This window comes from Leptonychotes weddellii, chromosome 4 (genome assembly GCF_054177405.1).
Source record: "Leptonychotes weddellii isolate Sample4059 chromosome 4, ASM5417740v2, whole genome shotgun sequence".
Lineage (NCBI taxonomy): Eukaryota > Metazoa > Chordata > Mammalia > Carnivora > Phocidae > Leptonychotes > Leptonychotes weddellii.
Window position 1 is genome coordinate 6,315,697 of NC_138372.1, and position 9,917 is coordinate 6,325,613.

At 49.9% G+C, this 9,917-nt stretch overlaps 1 protein-coding gene across 1 annotated transcript in view; it reads left to right on the top strand.

Moving 5' to 3' along the window:
- The first annotated feature begins 2,683 nt into the window (after window positions 1-2,683).
- Window positions 2,684-9,917, top strand: part of SLC25A33 (solute carrier family 25 member 33) — a 24,568-nt gene continuing 17,334 nt past the window's right edge. The window contains exon 1 of the mRNA XM_081816818.1: window positions 2,684-2,698. Within this exon, the coding sequence (XP_081672944.1) occupies window positions 2,684-2,698 (15 nt within the window). The remainder of the gene's footprint in view (window positions 2,699-9,917) is intronic.

Consider the following 9,917-nt stretch of genomic DNA (forward strand, 5'->3'; position numbering starts at 1 on the left):
TCACGACCTGAGCCGAAATCAAGAGTTGGACATTGAAAGGATAGAGCCTCACAGGCGCCCCCCACCTGTTCCCTTTTCATTCCCCCTCGGTTTCCAGGACCTCACAGATGTGCGCCACCAGCCCCTAGTGTAATGTGGTTTTATGCCCTTTGAATAGGCCGCCTCCTCTGGTCCTGAGTTGATCTAAAGCTGCTCCACCCAAGCTGGGGTTGTCATGAAAGTGCCAGTTTACACAGCGACAGCTCCCGGTTGTGCATGTAAGTATTACTAATCTAAAGGAAGACTGCCTTAAAGCAGTCAGAGAGGGTTTTATTTTGTTTCAGTTTTTAGCGACAGCTTTATCGAGCTGTAGTTCACATACCGTTCAGTTCACCCACTTAAAGTGTACAATTCGCTTTTGGTATATTCACAGGTAGGTGTGACCATCACCACCACAGTCAATTCTAGAGCATTTTTACCCGAAGAAGGAGCCTTAAGCATCACCCACTCATTCTGCTTCCCCTCAGTTCCTAATAACCACTCATCTACTTTCCTTTCCGTCTCTATGGATTTACCTACTCGGGACATTTCATATAAATGGAATCATCTAATATGCGGCTTTTTTATGTGTCTAGCTTCTTTCATGAGGCGTACTGTTTTCAAGGTTCATCCACACTGGAGCAGGTGACAGACCTTCTTTCCTTTCTATGCTGAGTAATATCCCATCATGAGGATAGACCACATTTTGTTTATCTGTTCATCAGTTGATGGACATTTGGGTTTTTATGCTGTTTGGCTATTATGAATAATGTTGCTATGAGTGTTCGTGTCAGCAAGTTTGTGAAGGATTGCGTTTCTTTTGGGACCACAAGTAGAAAATGTGCAAATGTCCTTAAGAGAACCATGGGCACCATCTGGCCTGCTCACCAGGAGAGCTTGGGTCATGAATTCTTTCCAGAGAGAGAAGGGACCTCTGTGCACAGAGAGGGGGTGCCTCTTAAGCGTCGGGGACCCTAGCAACAGTCCTCTAATGGTCAATGTTTTTGCAAAATTTGCAAAAGTGAGATATTCAACAACAATCAGTTAAATATTGCTTCTTTCCCTTTGGACTCCCCCTCCAATTCACTCCCCCTCCTGTGGGGGGGGGGCGGGTCCTGCATGACAATGGCTGCGGGCCATGCTTGGGGACTGGGGAGGGGACAGGGAGCTGTGTTTCCTGGCATGCATTTATATGGGCCATAGCCAAGTCTGTTATGTTAAGTGTCTGCAGACAAGGCTTCCAGAAATGCTTCCACCACTCACTGCAGCTCACCCCACATGGCGACGAGGCGTAGGGTCAGAGAGGGTGCAGCCAGATGTAGGAGAAAGAATGCCAGCAGCCTGCCGGCCAGCTGATTCACTTTTAAATGATTTTTTTTAAGTTTTTATTTATTTAAACAAAATGTTTTTATGGCCCCCCGCTTTGGGATGACTTCTAGTACCGTGGGGGGCGGCAAGAGAATGAGGTTGCTGTGGGTCCCGCCGTGTTGGAGGCGCCTGTGAGAACACCTGGCGGGAGGTCCCGGGGAGAGCAGGAGGAGCTCAGTGAAGACAAGTCTGGGCGCGGTGTCCACGGGGGGGGGGGGGGGGGGGGCCGGCATGCGGGTGCTTATTAACGCCGGGGAGGAAATGAGTCACGGGGAGAGACAGTGTGGGGGAGAAGTGCGGGCTGGGCTTCCTCACCAGGAGGTGGCCAGAGGGCGGATGGAGGGTCGTCTGGGTTTAGCAACAAGGAAGCCATTGGTGACCTTGGCAGGAGCAGTGTCAGTGGCTACAGTCAGGCTGAGGACAAATCCAGAGTTTGGGGGACACATGGGGTGCCATGGTGGGAGGAACCCAAGGTGACTGGGGAGAAGGTTTTTCAAAGATGCTAAGTGCCAGAGGGCAGGAACGCACAGGGAAAGTCAAGTTCAGTTAAAATGGGGAAGAGGGAGAGCAATGGTTGCCAGGGTTGGAAGGGAAGCTGAGTAGGTGACGCACGGCGGGATTTGGGGGGCAGCGAACCTGTTCCGTGTGACACTGGGCATTTCAAAATCCCTGGCTCCAGGAGTCAGCCTTAATGGAGGCAAACTTTTAAAAACTCAGCGAGGAGGATGAGAGGCAGACTATGGTAAAGAATCCTAACTGTGTTACAAACGCGGGGCACGGCCGGCTGATGGGTGTGCCCACCCGACGTCATCTAACAAACCAGGGCTGAGTGGAGACCCGGGGATGAAGACGGAGGAACATGCGCAGAAGCCCTTGCTCTCTGCTGGTGACGTCATGCCTGGCCGTGTGCGGGCCAATGGTTCTGCGGCACCACGCGTGTGTGCCGGGACTAAATACACAAGACGGTGGGGGGGGGGAGAGTGGGAGCCAGGTCCTCGCTGTTGGAGCAGGAGTGACAGACAAGCACGGGGAATGCCCAGAAGGAACCATGCGATGTGGGTCTAGAGTTGGAGACATCCCCACGAACTCGTGTTCAGCCTAATGTAAGTACAGACGATGAACACAGAAATCCTCGACATGCATAGACGCACAGGTTACTGAATTTGTGTGTGCATTTCCAGTTTTGTCCCTCGAGAGGGCTAGCAGCATGGCACCCAGTGGCAAGGAGCACACATGGCACCCAGATCTGGGTCTCTGGTCCCATTCTCAACAGCAGGGACCGGGGCTCCTTGGCGAAATGGCTGATGCCAGGGTGGGGGAGGGAATACATAAGAGCAGCCTCCCGACGTATCTTGTCGATCCAGAGCGTCGGAAGTGCTCGAAAGGCAGAACAGTGGGGGCTGTGTCAAAGAGACAGGGGCCAACTGAAAGCCCCTGGTGGCTAACGCTAGGACAATTTGAACAACAAAATAAATAGTGTAGTATTGATAACAACTCAAAGTGTATAATAAATGTCCGTGAGTCCATACTTATGCAAATAAATGATTGATTAAGTACATAAATTGGAAAGACAAACCTCACGTACAGAGGAATTCTAAATAACAATGTAGATATGACCCCTTGAGAAGGTGAAGCATAACTCCCACCCTTTAAGTGTGGGCTGTGCATAGTGACTTCCTTCCAACAAGGACACCAAGGAAGTGGGGACAAAGAGGAACTCTCCAGTGGAGACACCTGGCAGACACCACCTCGGCCAGGTAACCAAGGTCAAACCAGCAGTGGTGAGTCATGTTGGTAGCGGGTACCCTTGATAGGGCATGATGAGAAGGGCACCACCCCTCTGTGGTCTTCCTCCCAAAAACAAACAAGCCCAGTCTACTCATGAACAAAACATTGGATAATTCCCAGCTAAGGACTTTGGACAAAACACCTGCCCAGTACTCAGAACTGTCAAGGTCATGGGGCACGTGGGTGGCTCAGTCGGTTAAACGTCTGACTCTTGATTTCAGCTCAGGCTGTGATCTCAGAGTCGTGAGATTGAGCCCGTGGAGCTTGCTTAATATTCTCGCTCTCCCTCTTCTTCTGCCCCTCCCCCTGCTCGTGCGTACGCACGCGCATGCACTCTCTGTCTCTCTCTCAAATAAATAAATAAATAAAAATCTTAAAAAAAAAAGAACTGTCAATCATCAAAAACAAGGAAAGTCTGAGGAACTGTCGCAGGCAAGAGGAGCCTAAGGAGAACACAACAACCAAATGTGGTCTCCTGGATGGGCTCCTGGAACAGAAAGAGGACATTAAGTAAAAACTAAGGAAATCAGGAAATTTGAATAAAGTATGGACCTAAGTTAATAATAATGTGTCAATATTGGTCCATTAGTCGTAACAAACATACCATACTAACTGTAAGGTATCAATGGAGGGGAAACTGGGTTGGGAGGGGGGTGTTGTTAAGGGAACTCTCTGTACTATCTTTGTAACTTTTCTGTGAATTTAAATGATTCTAAAATTAAAAGTTTTATTAAAAAACAAAACTAAGGGGGCGCCTGGGTGGCTCAGTCGTTAAGCGTCTGCCTTCGGCTCAGGTCATGATCCCAGGGTCCTGGGTTCGAGCCCCACATCGGGCTCCCTGCTCCGCGGGAAGCCTGCTTCTCCCTCTCCCACTCCCCCTGCTTGTGTTCCTGCTCTCACTATGTCTCTCTCTGTCAAATAAATAAATAAAATTAAAAAAAAAAAAAGTTTAAAAAAAACAAAACTAAAATGCAGAAGACAAGCTCATCGGTGGAGCTGGAGGGGGTCGGGGAGCACTGGGCCAATAACAGGGAGGACCCCCTCCCACTGCACGGAAGGAAGGGAGGGGGTGGTGCTGCAGGGTCCCCAGCAGGAAGCCCCGGGAGTTTGAGGTGCACAGCCCCAACACCTGTTTTCTCTTTGAAGCCAAGCTGGGATCCTTTGAGGGCAGAAGGGGTTGGTGGGGCCTGAGCAAAAGGAGGTTTGCGGAGGCCACTGCTGGGCGGAGGAGAGAACCCAGCTGAGGACACGGCATCACCTACTGAGCTATGGAATAATGAGCATTTTGTTTTCCTACTCTTGGAAAAAATAACGCAATTGTTTTCCCCTTCCTCTCTCTCCCCTCCTTGACACATACTATCTGGGCTTTGAGGCTAGAAACTCAGGGATTCTCTACTCTGGGACAAGTTCAGTTTTTTTCAATTTCCCCAAAAAAGTTGAACTGTCTGAGGCTAGGGGCTTAGAGAAGCAGGGAAGGGCAGACTGAGGGCCCTGGAGGAAGGCTGCCTGGAGGAGGTGGGGGTGGGGCTGCGGCTTCAGCCAGAAGAGGGTGGCTAGGAGGTGGGGCTGATCAGCAGCAACCCTCGAAGCCCAAGTTCCCTGGGTCCTGTCCCAGTGTCTGGGCCTCAGGACACCTTAGGACCCCCACAGGTGGGAAGGCGGGGGCTGCAGTGCCTAATAAAGAATTTCCCTTCTCGGGGCACACCTGGGTGGCTCAGTTGGTTAAGCCACTGCCTTCGGCTCAGGTCATGATCCTGGAGTCCCGGGATCGAGTCCCGCATCGGGCTCCCTGCTCAGCGGGGAGTCTGCTTCTCCCTCTGACCCTCCCCCGTCTCATGCTCTCTCTCTTTATCTCATTCTCTCTCTCAAATAAATAAACAAAATCTTTAAAAAAAAGAATTTCCCTTCTCTGCCATATGACAGGGCCCAGAGCAGATACACTTTGATTTAAAGAAAATTAGGTGTGGGGCACCTGGGTGGCTCAGTCGGTTGAGCATCCGACTCTTGGTTTCAGCTCAAGGACACAATCATGATCTCAGGGTCATGAGACCGAGCCCGGAGTTGGGCTCCCAACTTGAGATTCTCTCCCTCTGCCCCTCCCCCTGCCTCTCTCTCTCTCTCAAATAAATACATAAAATCTTTAAAAAAATAAAATTGTGTCCCCTCCCAAATTCATATGTTGAAGTCCTAATCCCTAGTACCTCAGAATGTAAATGTATAGGCAGATAGGGCCGGTAAGGAGGTGATCAAGGCTCAGTGAGGTCATTTGGGTGGGGGCCCCTCGTCCAGTAGGACTGGTGTCCTCATAAGAAGAGAGAGACACCAGGGATGCCCACTCATGGAGGAAAGACCATGTTAGGATACAGGGAGAAGGAGGCCACACGCACCTCCTGGATGGGCTCCTGGAACAGAAAGAGGATATTAAGTAAAAACTAAGGAAATCAGGAAATTTGAATAAAGTATGGACCCAAGCAAGACCTGGTGGCACCTCGATCTGGGACTCCCAGCCTCCGGAACTGGGAGGAAATACATTTCTGTGGTGTAAGCCCCCCTAGTCTGGGGCACTTTGTTAGGGCAGCCTGAGCAAACTGAGACATTAGGTAACCTGACATTGCTCGCTCTGAGAATAAGGGAGTGGCATTTACGGGGGGACAGGTATGCTCCTGAGCGCCACTGGCTTGGTGGCTGTCCAGAGGGCAATTTGCTGACGCCCTGAGTCCTAGCACATGGGTATGACCTGTGCTGTCCGTGACCGCCACTCCTCTGTGAAACCTTAGCATTGGTGCAGCCTGGATCTGGGAAGAGCCGCAGGTAAAGCTCTGTGTGAGGCCAAGTTACCTTGTCCACTTCATTCATTCATTCATTCATTCATTCATTCATTCATTCATTCATCACATATGTACAAATGCTCAGTGCCGCGCAGCGTTTTACCAGGTGCTACCGATGGGTGGCATTATTAACTGCTTTATCATCAGTATTCTAACCCAAGGCTCAGCAAACTTTCTCTAAAGTACCAACCAATAACTATTTTTAGCTTTACAGCCATGCAATCTCTGTCTCAACTACACAGCTCTGCCTTTATAGGGAAGGCAGTCACAGACAATATGTAAATGAGTGGGCATGACTGTGTCCCAATAAAACTTTATTTAAGGATGGAGAACTTTGAATTTCTAGTCTTACGTCATGAAATACTATTCTTCTTGTATTTTTCTTCCGACCCTTTAAAAAATGTAAAAACCAGGGCACCTGGGTGGCTCAGTGGGCTGAGTGTCTGACTCTTGATTTCGGCTCAGGTCATGATCTCGGGGTGGTGGGATCGAGCCCTGAGTCGGGCTCTACACTCAGCGTGGAGTCTGTTTGAGATTTTCTCCCTCTCTCTCTACCCCTCCCTGTGCTCGTTCACTCTATTTCTCTCTCTCTCAAATAAATAAATAAATCTTTTTTAAAAAAATGTAAAAAAGATCTTAGAGCCCAGGGCATAAAAAAATGGGTCTTTGGGTTGTAGTTTGATGACCTCTATTTTAGTAATAAAAAAAAAAAATCCATCAAAACAGATGAATAATAAAATGGCCCTGAGTCTAACTGATTCATCAGTTTCAGTTTTCCTTTGTTTCACCCCTCCCTGATGGATATGATTCCTGATACCAAGTCTGAGCTATAAAACATAAACTTAAGCTGGGCTCTCTCCCCAGGAGAGCCCCCCCCCTCCCACCTCCACCCTCTGCCTGGGCAGTTGATCCCGGAATAAAAACATCCACGTAAAGTCACTTTCCCAGTTCACTCCTCACTGAAGACTTGTGACTTGTAACTGAAGCTGCCATTCAGGAATTTTTAAAGGCCTTGGGATGGAAATATGATCTGGGACTGTGAGGGCCTCCTGTGAGGGCACAGATGGGGGCCAATTCCCTGCACCGTGTCCTTAACAACCAGGGTTGAAGTGCCAGTTCTGTTTCTCGGTGGAAAGATTGGCTTGTCCCTGAGGTTGCCTAAGAAGTGCAAGCCACCCCAGGTCAGTCCTAGAGCATCTGCTGAGCCCCTGCACTCCCCCAGGGGAAAGCCCTTGGTGGGGGGGCCAGGGCTGAGGAAGGAGGCATCTCCATGCTGTCACAGCACAGCGAGTTCCCACCAGCTGCCAGGACGCGCCAGTGTCCCATCCCAGGGATGGGTCCCCGGAGCCCTACGCCAAGAAGTGCGTTGGAAACCCCACTGTACGGGAAGGAGGTAGAGCTCAGCACCATTTAAGACAAAAACAAAAACACTGATATGCACGCTTCGAAGGGAGACCTGATCTAAAATTCACAGACCGTTTTAAATAACTAAATGCTATTGTTTTCGAGGACGCAGGGTTATTGAAACTAAGTGGACCAGCTTTGCAGTAGCCGGGCTCTCCTGAGGAAGGGACCAGACCGTGCAGTGAAAACTAAGGCAGAAACGACAAATGTAAACAAATGCTTCTCTTTTGGGACATCTGGCTGAGGTGCCCAGAGGCGCACAGGGAGGATTGCTTAGCTGGGGCCGGGGCAGAAGAGCAACGGGCTCCCCGGGGAGGTGGCATTTGAGGTAGATCTACCAGCAGGGAAAGGGGAGAGTCCAGGCAGAGGGCACAGCATGGACAAAGGCACGAGGCATGAAGGAGTGTCCCGTGACAGAAGAATCTGAAACTATTGCCAGGGGGCAGATGGTGCTTTGAGGTGGTGGCTTTGAGCTCACATTCAGCTGGGCTCTGGGGGATGGGAATCCTGTAAAACCACTGTGGAGGGTGTGCGACTTCCATTAGACCCCCCAGCACTGCCACCCGGGGCTACTGAGTTAATGGATCAAACACTGTCAGGGACTCCCCTGTATCCCCTCAGCCAGCCCCAAGTCATGGCAGCCACTTCCTTGGTGGGCCCCTGTGGCTTCTGGAATCCTCCATGAGGACGGTCCCCGGCTATGGGAACACGGGCAGTCTGAGAGAGCCAGGAGTTAGCCCCGAAGAAGGAATAGAGGCTGGTGGACAGACACCCAGCTTCCATGCCCCTGAGGGAGGCATTCTGAACTGTGTCCCACACAGCCTCCCTGGGGTCCCATATCCCCACAGTGGTAACAGCTCCTTAGAACCCCCTGGACCTCTCTCCTCCCTTCCCTCACCTCACTGCAATGCCTGGGATCACCTCCCAAACAAACTAGCCCCGCTCAAGCCCCATCACAGTCCCTGCTTTGGGGAAAAGCATAACTTTCCCATCTGGTTCTTTCTGGATCACAAGGTCGTATCAGTTTAACCCACAAACTTACAGGGAAGCAGGCCTGTGAGCACACATTTTCGGAGGAGTTTTTTTTCCCTCCTCCCTGCGTCCAGATGACAAACCTCCTTCCCTATCTTTGCTGGTGGATGTGTTCAAGTCCACCCTTCACAGAGGCTGTGGCCCCTGGAGGGCCCCTCCAGCACCCCTATTCCCTCAACCATCTGACCCCAAACACCTGGGTTGTAAAGTTCAGCAAATAGCTAGAGGGTAGCCACAACTCTGTCTGCTGACCCCTGGAGATTTCTCATGGGTTTACTGAAAACGTCATGGCACTTCCCCCAAAGAATTAAGCATAGAATGGCCACATGACCCAGCAATTTCTCTTCTGCGCACACACCCAAAAGAATTGAAAGCAGTATTGTGAACAGATATTTGCACAGCCATGTTCGTAACAGTCTTACAATAGCCAAAGGCGGGGGCAACCCAAGTGACCATCGATGCATGAATGGATACACAAAATGTGGTTTATACGTACAATGGAGCATTATCCAGCTTTAAAAAAGAAAAGACATTCTGATACCTGCTACAACATGGACGAACATTGAGGACATGATTCTAAGGGAAACGAGCCAGTCACAAAAGACAAATATTGTATTATTCCATGTCCATGAAGTACTTAGAGTTGTCAAATTCATAGAGGCAAAAAGTGGAAGGGTGGTTACCAGGGGCTCGAGGAGCGGGCACAGAGTTAGTGTTTACTGGGGACAGTTTCTGTTTGGGTAGATGAGAAAGTTCTAGAGAGAGATGGTGGCAATGGTTATATAACAATGTGAATGTATTTAATGCCCCTGAGGGGTATTCTTAGAAATGGTTAAAATGGTAAGCTTTGTTAGGTCTATATTATTAGAATTAAAAATAAATAAATGAATCAGAGAATCACTCAAGTTTGTGTTTTGTTTATTTTTTTTTAAGATTTTATTTATTTATTTGACAGAGAGACACAGTGAGAGAGGGAACACAAGCAGGGGGAGTGGGAGAGGGAGAAGCAGGCTTCCCGCGGAGCAGGACCTGAGCCGAAGGCAGACGCTTAACAGCCCAGTCACCCAGGCGCCCCTCAGCTTTGTGTTTTAAAAGTTATTTGTGGGGCGCCCGGGGTGGTTCAGTCGGTTGAGCATCTGACTCTTGATATGGACTCAGGTCTTGATCTGAGGATCGAGTTCAGGCCCCTGCATTGGGCTCCATGCTGGGCATGGAGCCTACTTACAAATTTTTAATAAATACATCAATACATAAATAAATAAATGTTATTTGTTATGTCTCATCTTGGATTTGGAGGTGTTTTCTAGCGGGGGGGGTGGGGATCTTTTGGGATCCCAAACCCGCCTCTTTCCAGAAGCAGAGACCCTGGGACCAGAGTGGAGGGTCCTGACGTCCCTCAGCATTTCTGCAGAGAGGCTCCCTGGCCACCCTTTCCAAAGGGAATGTCTGATGCGTCACACAGCACCCCACCTATTCCCT